This window comes from Petaurus breviceps, unplaced genomic scaffold (assembly GCF_028583685.1).
Source record: "Petaurus breviceps papuanus isolate PSGF00001 unplaced genomic scaffold, PetGlider_PUasm1.0 38, whole genome shotgun sequence".
NCBI lineage: Eukaryota > Metazoa > Chordata > Mammalia > Diprotodontia > Petauridae > Petaurus > Petaurus breviceps.
Genome location: NW_027186304.1, coordinates 7,383,227 through 7,403,098, shown reverse-complemented (window position 1 = coordinate 7,403,098; position 19,872 = coordinate 7,383,227). Strand labels below are relative to the sequence as shown.

The window sequence follows — 19,872 nt, the reverse complement described above, 5'->3', positions numbered from 1 at the left end:
ATGGTTAAGGTCAGAGTCAGGCAGCATCAGAGGATTAGGGTGAGACTTAGAATTGGAGACATTTATGGTTAGAGTCAGTGGCTCACATTTAGGGTTAGGGTTGGAGTCTGGTAGGCTTAAGGTTATGGTTAGGGTTGGATTTAGGGTTAGGATTAAAGTTAAGGTTAGAGTCAGAGGCATTTAGGGTTAGAGTTGGAAGGATTAGGGTTAGAGGCAGAGGCAGAGTCCCAGGGACATTTAGGGTTAAGGTTAAGGTTTGAGTTGGAGGCAGAGTTGGAGTTATTAGGATTAGGGGGAAGGTTAGAGTCTGAGTCAAAGGTACATTTAACCTTTAAGCTGCTATTGGAGGCATTTAGGGTTAGAGTCAGAGACATTTAGGGTTACAGTCAGATTCAGAGGTGGATTCAGAGTCTGACACATTTAGGTTTAGGTTTAGAGTCAGCGGTGCCCATTTAAGGTTTGAGTTGGAGGGTTAGGGTTACGGTTAGGTTTATATTATGTTTACAGTTAAGGTTAAGGTTTTATTTATAGTTGGATGCAGAATCAGAAGGTTTTGTGCCAGGATTAGAGTCAAAGGCATTTATAGTTAGAGTCAGAGGGGCACCTTTAGGGTTAGAGTTAGAGTCAGAGGCATGTATTTACTGTTAGGGTTAAAGTTAGATTTAGAGTGGGAGGCATTTAGGGTTAGCATGGAAGAATTAGGGTTCAAGGCAGAGGCAGAGGCTCATTTATGGTTAGGGCTAGAGTCCAAAGCATTTGATGTTAGAGTTGGAGGGTTAGTGTTAGTGTTGGAGTCAGAGACAGAGTGTTAGCTTCAACTGGTTAGAGTAGATTGATCTTTAGAGAGGAGGGTGAGGGAATAGGTTAAAGGGCGGGGTTATGGAAGGGTGTTCATATTAATGTCAATGGGGAACAAGACAGGGATTCTTGGATAGGTTAAGTAATAGAAGGGCAAGGTAGAGGGCAGAAGTAAAGTACAGGAGTTAGGAGGGATAGGAAATTAAAGGTATGCACAAATTGAAAAACAAAGATCAGAAGTAGAATTTGTTAGGGAAAGTACGTCTTTATATGTATGTATGTATGTATACTTGTATCTAGGACACAAGTAAAAAGTACACAGCATAGAATAAAAGAAAACTAACAAGGAAGCAAAGGACAGATGTGCAGCTCTCAGCCCAACACACAGTATTTATGTTACAGTCTTTCTTGAAATGGAAATATAGTCTCTTATTTTTTAATCCTTCCTTAGCTTCTGCTATGCACTTAAGATGCCTTTTTTCTTTTCTTATTTTATATTTGTTTCAACATCTAAATTTATCATATGCTTCCTTTATCTTATATATTTAAATTTCAATAATCATAAAAAAGAAAGGAAAAACATTAGAATGGATTGTGGATTTCTGGACCACAACTTAAGATATAGGGCTAGCAGACACCTGGACAGGGATGGAGCTGACACAAGATTGTTCTGTTTGCCTGTGGCCTAATCGAAACCTTCTAAACCTGGAAAGGGAGCTACACCGAGTCAATTGTCTGAGTAAATTCATCAGAGTAGATGACACAGATGGCATCTATAATCTAAGAAGAGGAATGACAACAAAAGCAGTCAGACATTCATAGGAGAGCCAGGAAAGGAAGGAGCCAACAATAAGACCCGTGCTGCCAAATGGCCTTACACAAAATCAGCAAAATATGTTTAACCAATAAGGCGTACTAGAGATCCTAACCAAAAAAAAAGGAATTTAATCAGGCAATACATATTTATTAAGTGCCTATTATGTTCCAGACACCTTGCTAAGGGGATACAAAGAAAGAAAAAAATGGTCCCTGACTTTGAGAAACTCACAGTCCAAAGGGGCAGACAACAAGCAAACAATGACATTCAAAGGATAAAAAGGAAATAATTAGCAAAAGAAGGCACTACGATGAAGAGATATTAAGAAAAACTTCCTGTAGAATGTGAGCTCCAAGGTGGACTTTAAAGGAAGCTAGTGAAATCAAGATGCAGAGGTTAGAAGGGAAAGAATTCCAGGCATAGAGGAGCAACCAGAGAAAGGCCCGCAGTCTCAGAATATTTTATGCAATAAGGCTGGTGTCACTGAACCAAAGAGTACATGAGAAAAATTTAAGGTGTAAGAATGTGGAAAAGGTAGGGAACAACTATGTTGTGAAGGTATTTGGAAGCCAAACAGAAGATTTCTTTTTATAATTTGGTAACAGAAGTGATAGAGAGCCTCTAGAGTTTGAGTGTGTTTGAGGGGAGGAGGAGCGAATGACATGATCAGACCTGGGCTTTAGAAAAATTACTTTCGTGACTGAGTGGAGGATGAACTAAAGCGTAGAGAGCCTTGTGGCAGGCAGACCAGCCAGCAAGGCACAGTAATGGTCAAGATGTGAGGATCTGAGCACCTCTACCAGATGGAGGCCATAGGACTTCGTGGCATGAAACCTATTCCTGGAATGACTCTGAAAAACTACAGTAGTCATGGTTGATTTCAGCAATCAGGATAGCTGTTAGAGTTCTCTCCTTAGCCAAAGTAAGATTCACACGTACACATATTTATTATTTGTGTGTGAACATATGTGTATATGTACACATATATGCACATGTGTGTAATACAAAGTCCACTAATTAGTGGCAGCCATGTCTTTCAAAGGCAGAGAGACCAGGTAGAGAGGATTCTATCCTGAGTCTGATTATCATCAAGAAGGAGTCACTGGTTACTACAGTGGGAATTATGGGCACCTGGGCAGCGGGAGAGGGAGGAACTGCTGCATTTTTAGAATATATGATAGAGAAGAAGAAACCTGGGTGTGATTTTACACACATTCATGATTTTGCAAAGTAGATTTCAGAGGGTTCAGAGAATAGTTACTATACTGTGAGCTAAAATTATGTGCATAATATTACTCCAAGGAGGGGTGGAAATTTCCCAAGAATGAAATTCTGAAAATAGAAGTCGCTCTGATGAGTAGGAAAAGTATGTAGTGTCTATACAGAGTCCGTCAGGGTGTGCGGACAACTGGCCAATTTACATTTTTAAGGATGTGTATAGAAGATAAAAGGATGACTAAATACAAAAGCGTATCACAAGACTTGCATCAGGAGGCACTAAGGATAACAAAATAGAGTGGAGGCAGGTTTATTTGAGGAAAAGAGAGGCTCAAGAAAAGCTACCACCTGCTAAGGGGTAGAGAAAGCTAAGATAATAATCAATGACAGAGAAAAGGTGGGAAACTAAACTATACTCTCTGAGTTTTCTCAAGGAGAATGATCCTTGAACAAAAATAAAATTGCTAAGATAAGCCATTTTTTAAAATATCCAAAAGGATGTTGATGTGTTAGATTGCCGCTGGACAGAAACTTGTAAGATGAAATTTAATAAGAATGTGTCCGTTTACAACTAGATTTTTAAGAAGTAACTTCCCAAATGCAAGATGAAGCAGGTATTTATTGCCAGACATTTTCCCTTCAAGGAAATTTCTGAAGATTCTGATGCACTACACTACAAGCTCACTAAGAGCCCACAATGTGGTATGGCAACCTTAAAGGTTAACGTGAAAAGGACTGTTAGCAGCGGGATAAGGCTCAGGACAAGGGAGAGGACGGCCTTACTGTCCTCTGCCCTGATTAGATCACAGGCAAAATAGCACGTCAGGTGCTGTAGCCCACATTTTTGAGGAGTGCTAGACAGGGCTCCAGAAGTACAAACAGATAAAAGAAGGGACTCTATTTTATGTCATGTAAAGATCTGTTGAAGGAACTAGACATGTTTTGTGTGGAGGAAAAAAAGCAATGTGAAAAGAAGCATATGTTTGCTGAATTCAAGCATTTGTAGCATTGTCAAACCATGAGTGAATAATTTGTTCTGTTTAACCCCAGGGGCAAAATGAGAAGCAATTGGTGGAAGTTACAAGGAATGGAATTTAGGTTTGACATTATGGAAAACAACAATAGCAATTTCCTAACAGTTAGAATTATCCAAAAACCAGAAAGCTGCTCCAGGAAGTACAGGAGAGCTTCAGGCAAAGACTGAAAAAAAACACTTCTTAGGTATATTTTAATTTTTTTTCTTAGGTATGTTTTAGAGGCGATTCTTGTTCCTGTGTACTTTGGACCACACAACCTCTGAGGTCGCTTTCAGCTATGAAATTCTGTGCTTCAGTGAAGTCCTACTGTTTCTTTGTTCTTTGGCACACATTCTCTGATGAAAATATTTAGACTGGAACTGGCAGAGAGTATTTGGAGCCTCTGGTTGCTTTGTTTTAGTTTTGTGGATATTACCACCATATTATCCACAATAAATAATCCAAGATATCTAGATATATTAGTATCTCTGGATATGGATAGCATTAAAATATTAATATTATCACACTGTAAATTTTATGGCAAAACACAATATTTTATGTATTAAATTATCACATCAATATCTCTAGATATTTTGGGTCATCTTTTGTGAATAGTACAAATAACTGCAAAAAGCATAGGAATCCTCAAAGGGAAACTGAGAAAAGGAAGAAAATTTGTGATTCAGATTTTATATATTTTCTTGACTCAATTTTTTGGAGTCCCAGTATTCTCAAATATCTGTGATATGAAGCCGATTCTTTTGACTTTGTTGCCTGTGATTTTATTGGCTTTTAAGTGTTGAGAGGGCGTGGGAATAGAGCATGATAGATTTCATATTGAATGTCTTTATTACTTATTTCTTAAATCTGCTAGATAGAGAATATTTTGTGAGGGTTTTTTTAGGACTTTTTGAAAGGGATCATGTAATCAACCTTCATTCTTATTTTGTATATTAGGAGGAATTGATCTAAATGTAAAATGCCATTTTACAGTCAATGGATTCTATACATGTTTTGTGGAATGAGATGTTTAATAAAACCTGCGTTGTTTGAGTTTCATTTGTTGAAATAAATTCCAAGATAAGAACATTAAAATAACACCCCCATAGTTTCTGGACTGTGTACTCATTATTATGTTAAACTTGATTGTATTTAAACATTGTAATTTCTTTGTCTTTATTATCAAAAATCCTTATTTTAAATGTCTATATTATACCATTCAGTCAAATCTAGTCTAAGACTGGAAAACACTAATCTTAAAAAAAAAAAAACCCTTATTGGCAATAAGCATTATTTTCCTAGACAAACCATTTCTCTTCCAGCTGTGTTTGTGTACCTCTCATAACAATTAATCTTACAATTCTGTCCTTAAAAACATTACTCTCAGTTGAAAATTACCTCAAATAATGATATCCACTGGTAATTCAAAAACCCTTTTTTTTCAGTTGTAACAACTTACCATTTGATTTTGCAAGATTCTACCTTTCCTTTCCCTTTACTTAAGAAAGTACTCAATGACCTATATTTATTCTTTAAGTAAAATTGTATTAAAATTCATTGAATTTTTAAGGTAATTTGTTCACATCTCTTGAGATATCCTAGAATATTACAACACTGTGGTTTTGTTTCATTTTTTAAAATGAGTTCTCTCAGACTGTCATGCATGAAAAATCCTACAAAGCAACAATTGGCTTTTTTTTCTCACTTCTGGTTACTAAATAAAAATAATATCTCTAGATGGAAAATAAAGAAAACAATAAGTGAATTCAAATGATTCAAATTCAACATGTACATTGCTCACATAGAATAAAAAATGTTCATAGTTTTCTAGCTGACTACCTGTGAGTCACCTTGGATATCTTGTTCAATATCTTTTGTGGCACAAAGTTACATTTCACCTTAAGTTTATGATGTAGCTTGTGTGTAATTTTATATTAAATAATAATTATATAAATCACCTACAATAAAGGAAATGCTAGAGAGATATATTTTTAGAATGTACTTAAGAAGAGCCATGGTCATGGACTATTTAAGATCTGGGTTCAGTTTTTACCTATAATACATACTAGTTGTGTGACCATGAACAGGTCACTTAAAAACCTCTCAATGCCCCCAGAAAATTCTCTGAGTAGATAATGTAGATAAATTGACAATCTGAATTGATGGAAGGAATTTCCATCCTGAGATTTTTTTTCTCAGTGAAATCACTGATATAGACATAGCTATGTGTGTATACATATACATAGATATATACAAAAATATGCATTTCTCTCTGTGTATGTATGAATATAGGCATTTATTTAAATTCATTAAATGATGTTCACTTTCAGTCATGTCCAACTCTTCATGACCTCATTTTTGGGTTTCCTTGGCAAAGATACTGAAGTATCTTTGTTTTCCATTTCCTTCTCCAATCCTCATCTGCAAAATCACAAAACTGAGGCAAACAGGGTTAAGTGACTTTGCTAGGGTCACAGAGCTAGTAAGTGTCTCAGGCCAGATTTGAGCAGGAAATTGAGTCTTCCTGACTCCAGGCCCAGCCCTTTATCCGCTGTACCAACTAACACCCCCATCAAAGTATGTTTTAAAATCTGTTCTATAAATGTCACTGTGCTAAGCCCTGGAAAACTAAACCGTTTAAATAGGAACCATTTCCTGGGCTCCTAAAGTTTATCATATTATGGAGGTGGAGGATGGAGTAGTGAGGATGGTATGTCATGCACCAAAAGCTACCATCTAAAATAATACACAATAGTTACTTATGAAAGATGGAAATACTTTAAAAATTCTGTTCAATAATAAACATTGGTGCCATCAAAGAAGATATAATATGGGTAGACACGAATGATTCTGAACATCATGATGTGTATAAATCAAAGCAGTAAAATCATAAAATTGTAAATTACTGTTTTCATCTTACCTCCGTTATCTTTTCTTTTCCCTCTCCAGAACGATTCAATGTATATCTTATGCCTACACCAAATCTAGATATTTATGGGGAATGCACGATGCAGATTACACATGAAAACATCTATCTCTGGGACATTCACAACGCCAAGGTCAAGCTGGTGATGTGGCCCCTCAGTTCGTTGAGGAGATATGGTCGTGACTCAACTTGGTTCACATTTGAGTCAGGAAGGTAAGATCCATTTGTCAATGTCCAACACTATGGAAAATGTGTAGCAGATGGACCCTTAAAGGGAAGGTGATGCTCACCATAGGCCAGGATAAGCAAGGTCTCACTTAAAAACTATATATATTTTTATACACATATGTGTATATATGTGTATACATATACATATATGTGTATGCATGTATATATACATGTATATGGAGGCTATGACATGCATGATAATTTGTTTTGTTTTGCTTTTTCTTTTGATGAGCTAAGTAACTAATAAATACCCATTAGTTTTGTTAGAGGAGTGACTGGGATGTCCAGCAGAACATTTTTATTGGTCACACTGGTGTCTAGCTTTGTCCATAATGACTCCAATATTTTTCGATACCAGAAGCTGCTAAAAATGCAGGGTCTCAGTTTCATTATGCAACATGTCTTGCTGCAACGAAGATCAACCCTTCCAAAATGCATGTGTCCTTGCGTTGTACGATTAATGTGTGTTCTTCATAGGGAGGTACTTTTGGAAACAGTTTTGTGTAAAATATCTTCGGGTATTGCTTTTTTAAGTATACAGTGTCCATATATCCAAATGACTTGGCTAATCAAGTTACTCAAATGTAAATACTTCTTCTGAATGATGAGCATACCTACCTCAAAAACAAGCAGCCCCGGTGTTATTGCTTATTGGGTCCATTATCATTTTCTCACTATCTTAACATAATATTTGTGGCTCAATCATCTTCACAAATGTAAGTGTTCTTCGTGAGCAATACATTTCCTATTTCATGCATGAGATATGCACAGCAAGATCAAATCATATTTGACATGAATGTTATTGTCACCTATCAATAATAATAATCTTTTCACTTCTATCCGTTGAGATTCTTTTATGCAACATTCTATAGCAAAGAAGGCATGATTTAACCTATGATTGAATCCATAAAAACATAAAGTGCTTGCTATGATGTTTTACTCTATTTGACACAGATAGTTAACATTTGTAGTTCATAGGTTTTTTAAAGTCAAGCATGAGCAGCTTTCCAGAGGACTGCTGCTGTGAACAGCTTTCAAGGTTCTGATTACACAATATAGAGAAATATCAATTTATTCAGTAACAAATTAAGGCAAAATATTCACAGAAAATCAAAGTACAGCATTCACAATGTTATGGCATAAAAACTTATCATTAAAATGGCCACATAGTTTTCACTAAAGTGTCCACAGGATTTTAAATAAAGATAGCATTCATATAGTAAGTCCTTAATTCAATCCTCCTTAAGGAGGCAAGCCTCCTTAAATGACCCAAAGTACAAAGGTCAAAGTCCTCCACCCCTAGATCACATTGTCTTAATCTCTCCAATCAAAAAGTCCTCTTTCTACTTAATTGGAGAAGTCCTTAACTCAATCATCTAAATATAAAGGTCAGAGTTGTCCAGCCTAGGCCACAGTGAGTCATGATTTTCTCAATTTGCACTGAATACCCAAGGATAGGTCTTTTCATATTAATTGGAGGCAGGCTTTCAGCTTCCATGTTCCCAGCTCCTGCCCAGATCTATCCAGCTGCCAGCTGGATTCAAAAGCAGACAGTTCTCAGTTCTCTGTCCAGCTTCTTGCGCAGTTCCTGTTCCGTGTTGAAGCTCACAGTGTCTGTTCGACCTCAAGTCCTTCACGGTTTGTGTTCCTGGGAAGACAAAGCTTAACAAAGTCACAATAACACTGATACACATTGCCAGCATCCTCATCAATTCACTTTCTGCCTGAGAATTCAACATAGACCCAACAACAAGGTCTGAGGAATCAACACAAATCATCAGTATGGTCCCAGGACCTCTGAAATCATCAGCAAGACCTTCCTCCAGGATTTCTGTAAACATACAACAAGAAAATCCTCTTTCAGGACTTCTGAACCATCAGCAAGGTCCCAGGGCTTCTGTAACAACAGCACCATCCTCTATTAACAGAAAAATCTGAAAATCTAACATCAAAACAGACAAAGTACTGACACCACAGCCGTGCCTCCTCCCAATTCTCCTCTCTTCTCATTTCTCAGTTCTTCTCAATTCTCAGTTCAGCCCTTAGTTCTCATTTTTCTTCTCAGTTATCAGTTCAGTTCTCAGTCCTCTTCTCTCTCTCCAGCAGTAGCAGCCCAGCCTCCAGATGCTTGTTCCCAACAGTTCTGGCCTCTCTCAGCTTGGTCTTTTCTTTACATACTGTATTAGCTCCTCCCTGTTCTGCCCCTTCCTGTTATGTAAACAAGTCCATCCCACTGTGGGATTTACAAGTTCTGGGTCTTAATTCTTGACACAACCATAAACTTGGAACAAGGTGCTGAAGTACCTGTTTGATTGCAAATACAAGGGGCAGGGAATATCTTCAAATTCCCATTACCATTACAGTTCTATACTTAAAAGGAAGATTACTAAGCATCTAATCCGTGTTTAAGGAAATTGAAGCTGAGAAGTTAAAAGATTTACTTATAGTGACATGGTTCATAAATATCAGAGGTAGGATTTGAACTATGATCTTTTAGACTTCCAATCCAAAACTCTATTGGCTATAGCAGAACAGCCTGTAGTTTGCACATGACCAAAAGCACTTTCTATTGTTGCCTAAACCATATCAAAATGTAATTCCTATATGATTTTAATGTGTTAATGTATTAATTTAAAAAAACAAAGAAGTATATGTAGTTTTCTAAGTCAATATGCAGCCCACATATTGGGGTAATGTAATACTTGCATATCTAATAACCCTCATTTCTACTTGAGTTGGCTACCACTGTTCTATAACATTACTACTATTATCATTGTTACTTCCTAATACATACTCCTTCACTCGTGGGAAGCTCTAATAGAAGAGTTATATGTGTTTTTCCCCCATTACAATAAATCTAAATTTATCCCTTTGCAATTTTCACTGATTGTTTCCTGCTCTGCCTTCTGGTACCACAGAAAACATGTCTGATTCCTTTTCCATATGACAGCCATGAGGCCGATAAAAATCACGTCTTTTCTCTCATCCCTTCTCTAGATTAAACATACCATTCCCTCATCAGAATCACATTTTGTAGCACCAACCACACTAGCATACTCAGGATGGCCACTAGCACAGGTTCTTAGATCTGCTTTAGTAGGAAAGATAGTTGCTTAAGGGGTCAACAACCTCTTTTTAATGACATTCCCTAGTTCAGGGGAAATGTCAGCACCCTGAACTTCAGAGAAAATCCAAACAGAGAAAATACAAGCAGAGAAATAAAGACCAACAGACAGGGCTCTGACTGCCTGAATTAACGATACATTTTACATACATTCCTGGATTGAGAGAGCCTTTACATATGAGCAGTCAGGGAACTCTGAACATGCAGCCACTCAGAATCTCCACCAGAGAATCACAAGATCCTTCTCATAAGTGAGCCCCCAAAGCTAAATACCAACTCAGTATAATTACACTTCTCAGAGCCAGAAGGTATCACAACCTTCTGACTCAATCCCTAATTAGAAATTAGCAAAGGGTGTGAAAGCCTTCCTACAAGAGAGCCTCCCCTAAGCAAGCTTCCCTTAATGGGCTCCATGTGAGATCTATTGAAGGGCAGGGAAGATATTCTATCCATTAACATTACACATATGGAATCTTTAAGGTTCTTCCTCATCCTTGTAACCTCCCTTTCAACACTCTCCTTTATCAGTGACCTTCCTAAAAGGTTTCATCCAGAAATGGACATAACATTTCAGATGTGAAATGATTAGGGTAGGTGCCTTATACAGGGATCACACCATAGTAATTTTCAGGGCTAAAATTAAAGTCCACATTTTCTGATTCTCACTCTAGTGTTCTTGTTATGGTGTTGTATTGCTCGTGCATCATGTCATAAAGCCCTGTAATTGTAATCTGAATTACATGTTCTGATATTTCATTCATTTACTTATGCATTCATATAACAATCATTTATTAAGCACCTCCTGGATAATCTGCTTTGACACAAGTACAGTGAGAAAAAACAAAGATATTTAAGATACGCTCATTTGTGCTCATTGAGTTTACATCCTAGGACAGAAACATGTTACAAAAGCAAATCTGTGTCTCAAGTACTATATATTTACTACAAAATTAATTAGAATGCGAATATCCTGTGCATTTTAAAGAAAGATTAATTCAAATTGGAAATATCAATAAAAATATTGTAGAAAAAGAGGATCTGGGTGATGCCAATAGTTGTGTGACCATGGGCCTCCCCTCTAAGCCTGAAGTTTCTCATTTACAAACTGTGGGTAATAATCTTTGCATTGTCTACTAGCGAATTTTTTGAGGATAGATTGTACTTGAAATACTTTTGAATTTCTACAGTGCTGTAAAAAGTTATTTAATTATATTAATGCATGATATATATTAATACAATAACATATACGTGTATCTGTGTGTATATGTGTTTAATTATTACTCCAGCTTTGAAGGTAAGGAAATGGGAACATAGAATTTAGTTGCCAGCTAAGTCACATTGGCTGTATAGCCAATTAGTAGCTTTAAAAAAAAGAGACGTTCAGGACCTTTTAGTTGCCTTGCAAGTGTGTATTGCCTGGCTGAAGTGACAACTGGCAGCAGTGAACTCAGAGAGTGGGCAATCAGCTGCTTTATCATCTAGGCATAGTTATTGAAAATGAAAATTGAGTGGATTGAATGAATTCTTTGAATATATTTACTATTTTTTTAAAAATGTATATAACTCTGAAAGAAAGGTATTACGGCATGGTGAGTAGAAGGCAGCTTCAGGGAGAACTGGACCTATTTCTGACATTTACTAGCCTTGAAACCACGGGCAAGTCACTGAACTCCTATTGGAAAATCTTGAAGATTGTAATAAGTTAAAGAGAATTTGCTGAGCTGCATCAGGAAGTTCCTAAACTGCAAGTTCCTGTACTGATGAAATCACAGGTGTGAGTAGGAAAGATAGTTATGAAAAATGGGATATTAAATTGCAAATAGATTCATCCAAACTCAGTGACCTGAATCTTTTACATGAATATATGCATAAATAAATGGGAAATGCAAGAATTATTTTCTTTGCCCTTGACATGCATGACATAGGAGACCGTATTTCTCAGGAGGTAAAGCATTTTAGTAATTTAATTCTAAACATTTTAAAAGAAATAACCTTTAAGGCAAGGGCTCTTAACCATGCTGTTCATGGGCACTTTTAGATATTCTCAAATCCCCTTCAATTTTATTTCCATAATCAATACTGGTATGCCAAATACCACAGGCATTTGATTTCTGTATATTTTCAATATTTGATATTTTTCCTAAAAGGAGAGAGAGTGAAAAATCAAACTATTTCCCAAATATATGACTATAACCTTTTGTAACATGCAAATGCACACAAAAGAAGAAAAGCAATGGAATTTAGGAGGGAAGTCAATATGAGCTATGTGTATCCATTAACCAATGTCTTCAAAACTGAGGCTAAATGAACTCCTGTCAGATATGATAGAGTGGAGATTATTTTAAAGGTGTGGTTTGGACTAAGTGGCTGCTGAAGTCTCTTTCTACTGTGAAATTTTATACAGGAACAATGTTTTAAAGATGTAGGCAGTGATTTCTGAAAAGCATTATCTTGGACTATGAATTTCAAAGGGGAGGAAAATAACTTGAACATGAAAAGGAAGTCATCTTCCTGCTACTTATTTAAATAAGGACAGAGCCTCATCATCAGGATCTTGGCTAGGTTGGAAATGCATTCAATCTTGGCAAGATGATTTTTAATGTTTTTTAAATCATCCCTTTGGGAAGTAGGAAAAGCAATGGGAACCTTCTTAGAAAGAAACAGTGTGGGATGGAGATCATGATTCATTGATATATTCATGCAGAATTTTGCTGTAGGCACCCAATGGAAGAAATACCAATGGTAATATTATTCTTCATTGTAATTCAATATTTAAAAAAAAAACTACTAGCAAAAGAAAAATAACCACACATCTAAAAGTTGTAGTTCAAATTCTTATTATTAGGAAAAAGTGAGTAAAAGACTTAGAGTTAAGAATGCCTGGATTCAAATCCTTTTTCTCACACTGAAGAGCTTTATAATGATAAATAATCTGCTTAAGCCTCAGTTTCGTGATTTATAAAATCAGAATTACAATAATTGACAATCAAATGAGATAAAGTATTTTGCAAACTTTAAAGTGCTAGTTATATGTCAATAATTAATGCTAAGGTTTGTAATTTTAATTTGTAAAGGTAAATTCCAAGAAACAGATGGCAAAGTATTTTGGAAAGCAAGCCCTTAATCCAGATGACCTATGTTGTGGTCGTTCACTTCATGATCCCATTTGGGGTTTCCTTGGCAAGTATACTTAGAATGGTTTTCCATTTTCTTCTCCTACTCACCTTACATATAAAGAAATTGAGGCAGGGGCAGCCAGGTAGCACAGTGAGTAAGAGCACCGGCTCCAGTGCTGGGATGACCTGGGGATCGAATCCGGGCTAAGACACTTAGCACCCACCCAGAAACACCTGGCTGTGTAACCTTGAGCAAGTTACTTAACCCCAATTGCTTAAAAAAAAGAAAAAAAAGAAATTGAGGCAAATAGGGTTAAGTGACTAGTTCAGGGTCGCATAGCCAGATTTAAATTCATGATGAGCTTCTTGAGAAAAATATTTCTTATGACAACATGTATAATATTGTCATATTTTAAATGTATTAAATATATTTTAATGTCCACTTTGATGTTAATATTTAAAATATCCAATGACATGTTTCAATGATTACATGCAGCAATCTGTGATAATGTTCTAGTTGTAGCTCAGGTATTTTTTTTAATTATCCAGGGTATTTTTATTTCTCTATATTTGTAATACTAGGATTTGTACCCAAAAACCTTCATAGTTTCCTTTTCTTTATATATTTCAAATTATATTCTCCTATCCTGCTCCTTCTCTAACAACTTTTCCCCACAAACATAGGATGTAACTGGATGTTAGTGGAATGCATTTCTTTGAAAACCATTACAATGTTTGGCCAATTATCTATTATAGAATATAAATTCATCTCTATGAAGGTGATGAACAATTATAAGCAATATAATCTTGTAAAGCAATGGAGGGTAAAATCAGAATGATGAACGCATGACAAGATATTCTACTAAAAGAAATCATCCAGGAACATTCAAGTATTAATATAGAAAGAACCTTTAAAATGGAAGGAAAAACCTAAAGGATTTGCAAAAAATATTGCAATCATTTCTTCTATCAAGAATAGTGGAACTGCCTCAACCAACTATACACTGACATCACAGTCCCTGAACTGCTTATAGAGGAAATAGAAATAACAGTAAAGAAAGTAAAATGGAACAAACTTCCAGAATAGATCAAGTATATATAGAAGAGGCACAAAGCAGAAATTATGTAGTTGTGGAAACATAGGAAAGGTACCAAAGATGTGTAGAAAAAACACTTAGACATTGTTGATTCTTTTATAAAATGTGACTTGGAAAACATTACAGCTACTGATCTAGGTCCCAACTCCTGCATCTATACCATATCAGTATGAGAGCTATCTATACGCAACTTGTGGACATCCTTGATGAAGGTTTTACTGGACAATAAGCAAACTTTCACAAAAGATGTTCAACAATGGGTGACATATTTACTATGTCACATCTAACTGAAAGATAGAATATAATACCTTGTTATATTATTTGTTGATTATGAAAAATGTATATGATTCAAAATGCCACCTTATGCATTCTTTTAAAAAAGTTGTCTCCTGTTTACATATGTAAATATTTTAAGATTCCTTGTAAGACATCATAACAACAGTAATAGTGTTCAATGACCTTCTACTAATACACTTAAGGCAAGCATAAAAAGGGATTTGTACCCGATATTCACAACTGTGATGGAGACAATACAGGTCAAACTCTACATCAAGGAAGGATTTCTAGGAGAATGTAAGATTCTTCAGATGCTCCTGTTTGAAGATGACATTGTGTTGAATGTGTCAAACTGCAGGACATTGCAGAGCCTTCTGGAAGAAAAATTACTCAAAGGAAATCTGCCTTGTCCACCCACACAGGAAAGACCAAATGAATAAAGAATGTCCAGATTTCAAAGTGCAGTTGAATGGACACCCTGTAGGACTTGTCCAACAGTATATCTGGGGCAGATAATACAGATGGACAATGAGCTGGACACAGAGTTGAAAAGGATGAGGAGAGCAGGTTGGATTGCTTTTGGAAAATGCAAAGTGTTTTATTGATGCCAAGCTTCTGATAATAGCAAAGGCCCATCTTTTCCTGGTGTTACTGTATGGCAGTGAGATCTGGAAAACACCTACCTCCAAAGGACTAAAAAGGAAAATCACATAGAGGCCAATGGAAAGACACATGCTGTGTATGAGCAGTCCGCAGCATATAATCAAGGATAAGCCCCCAGTTTAGAAAAGACACAGAATTGAAAGATGTTATCAAAGAATTATAAAAAAAAGATTTTTGTAAAAGCATTTTTGAATATTATATAATCAAGAGTCAAGTTACTGTGTCTTCAGTATCCCTACCTCTGCTGTGTGTTAAAATCATATTTATTTAGTCAGAAAAATTGCTAATTTTTAGACTTCAAAATGATCCTTGGCCTTGTTTTATTTTTTTTGAAAAAGCTTTTTTTTTAAATATAATCAAATTATCTGATTTATCTTGTGGAATCTCATTTAACCTCAAGTCTTGTTACATAGCCTACCCCCATCCCTTATGTGCTGATTCCTCATTGATAATAATTTGTAGTCTTCATTTGCCTATTTAGTTTGTTCATATTTCCACAACTGATAATTTTTGAATTTATTTATTAGATTCATATGAATTAGTGCATGATCAATTTTAAAGGGATATTTATATCGGAAAAAAGTATATGACTTAAGATTCCTATTAGTTACCAAAGAGCTTTTATGTATAGTTTATTCATCATTCAGTCTAGTACCATAATTCATTTCCTATTTATCTTTCTAATAGATATACCTGATTATGACAAAGGCATGCTGAAGTTACATACAAATATCATCCTTATCTAGACATTAATGTAATTTTTCTGCAATTCAGTTAGCATTTCTTTTAATTAGTTCATTATTATGCCATTTAACAAGCATATTTAAAACTAATCTGAATGACACATTTACATATAATGTAGCATTTTAATCTATTAACAGTTTACCATGTTTCCCCGATAATAAGACACTGTCTTATTAATTTTTTTGGACAGAAAAACACCAGAGGGCTTATTTTCAGGGGAGGGCTTATTTTAATGAACATTGACAGCAATTTTAATAAACAGGTAAATGTGAACAAAAAATGTACCTTTATTCAATAAGCAAATCACTGGGGAAGAACAGGATGACGCGCTCACTGCTGCAGCTCTGATTGGATGCAGCTCGGAGCGCGGTGTGCATGAAAACGGGGGGGGGGAACGGTGCATACAGAGGGTACCATAATGTAGCGTGTAGCTAGCGCAGGGGATCACCTTCACTACAGTAGCAATCTCAATAGGACTTATTTTCTGGGGAGGGCTTATTTTAGAGGAATCTTACACAGTAAGGGGAGGGCTTATTTTCGGGATAGGTCTTATTATCGGGGAAACATGGTATATCTTTAATTGTCCTTTTAACAATCATGATTGCTATTTTTTTAACTGAGCTATAATAAATTTAATTTAGAGCCTCTTTTAACTCTCTATGAACACACACACACACACACATATATATATATATATATACATACACACATGTGTATACTCACATACACACAACACACACAGAGATATTTCCTGGAACAAGTTAATAAGTTTTGTTTTCTATCATGCTACTCTGTTTACTAGGAAAACTTAAAACCACTGGCATTCAAGGATGTAATTGTGAATTAGGGTTTTTTTTTCTTTCTATCTAGTACTATTACACTATCCATTTTTAATGAAAATATTTTATCTTACTGTGTTTGAAATAGCCTTCTCTCTAAATGCACCATACCTCTTTCCATCTTTTTCCAGAATCTAAATCAATGAACCTTACCTTTTCTATAAACAACCCTTAATTGTTGCTTTTAATTTTACATGGGGCAAATGCTTCCTTTATTTCATCCTCTGATTTAGACACTTTCTCCCAATCCCATGCCATGCCTTCATTTGAATATATGTACATATGTACACATGTGTGTGTGAGAGAGATCTTTTTAAAAATCATTCTTTTGCATGACCCACATAAAAGCTTGGCTCATGAGCCTCCATTCCCTTTACCCTCATTTTTTTTTTCTGAATGATGTTTATCAGTAATGATTTCAAGTATTAAAGCATTGCTTTTCCCTCTTTTCTCCTTTTCCTTGGTATTTCTTTATCAATATATATTCATAAGTTGATTTCCCTTTGATTCCCTCAGTGACTTACAGACAATCAAAACTTCCAAAAACAATATCCTTTATCGCCCTCTTGAAGTTTGTGAATTTTTTTTGATCTTCCAAGCTATTTTTAGTCATGTATTTTTCTTAAATTTCTTTTACCTGCTTCTTTTTGCATTCCAAAAACTCTGCTTGATTCTTTTTTTTTTTCAGAAGGAAAATATGAAAGTCATTAATCTTGTTAATGACCCAATTTAATTTTCACATATGTACAAAAGATATTTCCTTTTGCTTTAGAGTATATAATTAATAATTTAATTTCTCCAGCGGTGCTTGGAGGAGTGTCACCTTTTTCTCTTCCGCTGCTTTCGCGTTTGCACTCGGCCCCCCAGCTTCCAACATGCAGAACGATGCCAGCAAGTTGGTGGATCTGTGCTTGCCTCGGAAATGCTCCGCGAGCAATGGGATCATCAGGGCCAAGGACCACGTGTGCATCCAAATGAATGTGGCCTAGGCTGATAAGGTTACAGGCAGATTCAATGGCCAATTTAAACTGATTCAATTGGTGAGCAATTCGAAGAATGGGGAAATCTGATGACTCTGTTCTCCGACTGGCAAAAAAAATGATAGTATTGTTTCAAAGAACTTCTGATTGAAGAAATCTTAATAAATCAGAAAAACAGAAAAAATTAATTTCTCATCATTCATGATTCTTATCATTGACTCAGAAAGGTCAGACTGGTATTACTTGAAAATTAAATAATCTCCTCCTAACCACTTGCAATAATTTCTGCATTGATGTAGAAGTTCTATAACTGCATGTGAAAATGTATGTGTGAATTAATCTAAGTTTCTTCTATGCTGTTGTACTGTTGTATCAGTTAATAATAGTAACAATAACAAATATGAGATATAAAATGACAATAATAACTGAAATTTTAAAGGTTTATAAGAAATTTTACATATTTATTTCACTGACCTGAATTTTACAGCCTAGCTCCAATATTTCTTACCAGTTTTGTTATTTGATTTTCTATAATGCATTCAGACTTTATGTTTGATGATCTTCCTAAGGAAGGTCAACTATTCTCACATAAACAGGTTATGTTTTGTCTTCAGGGTCAATTGCTTTGGTATGTAGATGCCTCACTACAATTATTTGTGCTTAGTGAAAATTTTTTAGCCACTCCATAACATTTATTTGACTCTCTTACCTGTTAATTCTCTTTCACAATATTTTTAGTGATTCTGATCCTTTAATAGTTCCACCTTCAGTTTCAAATCACTGATTCTGTTTTTAATTTTTTTCCTTTAAAATCTGTATTTTCCTCATTATTTCTTCTTTTAATTATTTTAAGATTTACAATCATGCTAATTGCTGCGATTGTTACCATCTTTTTTTTTAATCTATTGGGGATTTTTGCAGAATTTTTTCCTTCTTCATCCTAGCATTCTTTTACCACAGAGTATTTTTTCCATTGTCTTTTTTGGAAGTCTTTTTCACTTAATTCTGTTAGAAATCTATTTCAACTTAATAGATTTTTGCTTAACCATTTCTTATGTTTCTCTCATAGTTTTTCCCCCTCCCCCTATGGAATTTAGCTTCTTAGAATTTTTTTTTCCTTTTTTTCTCTTTCTTTTTAAAGCTCTTTTTGGCACATTTCTTGACCCTTTTTTGAGATGATGGAAGAGAGCTTTAATCTGATATGATCTCTCACTCAGCTCTTTTACCAGGACTCCATAAATCACATTTACAAAGCACTTTAAGTTTTACAAAGCACTTTCCCCATAGCCACTCAATAAGGTACCATTACAGGTAACATTATCCCCATTTCATCCTGAAAAGTTTAAATAATTTACCCATGATTTCACAGTTGGGATCAAAGATATGACTCAAATTCAGGTACTCCTGAATTTGTAGTATTCTTTCCACTATATAACTCTCATAATGAGAAAATAGAGACAGAGGGAGAAGCTATTTAATCAGTCACATATATGCTAATTAATGGAATTGGGATTTGAATCCAATTTCTCTAAACACAAATTCAGTCTCCTTTTCATATATCAAGCTACATCTATTACAGTTAAATCTAAAGAATGTCCATGATTTTATTGATCTCAAAAGCCCCAAAAGTCCTTTAAACTCTATAAGGGAGGTATTTAGGCATATTCTAGGTGCTATATTTCTCATATCTGAAACATAACATGCCCATGACATCCTTAAAATGTATGGATTTAAAATATAGACTTTTTTTTATTACACAGCCTTCTTGTCCATGTTTTTGTTTTTCCCATTCTATATGATGGTCGTTAAGAGACTCTAGAGAATTGATAAGTAATAATTATTTTTGTAAAATTGTAAATAGCCTACAATTTTTTGGCATGGGAGAACAAAGTGGTCAAGTTAATATCTGCCACGAAGGCATTCCAGACAATCAAGTTTAAAAACTGTAGGGAAGCTCTTATGTTCCCATGGTAACACTGAATCACTTGACAAGGAACCTTTAATATTTTCAGTTATCCCTTTTTATTGTC

General features: G+C 35.3%; 1 protein-coding gene across 1 annotated transcript in view; it reads left to right on the top strand.

Moving 5' to 3' along the window:
* The window catches only part of DOK6 (docking protein 6), a 515,077-nt gene that overhangs the window by 246,769 nt on the left and 248,436 nt on the right, over positions 1–19,872 (top strand). Inside the window, exon 5 of the mRNA XM_069099566.1 lies at positions 6,799–6,988. Within this exon, the coding sequence (XP_068955667.1) occupies positions 6,799–6,988 (190 nt within the window). The remainder of the gene's footprint in view (positions 1–6,798; positions 6,989–19,872) is intronic.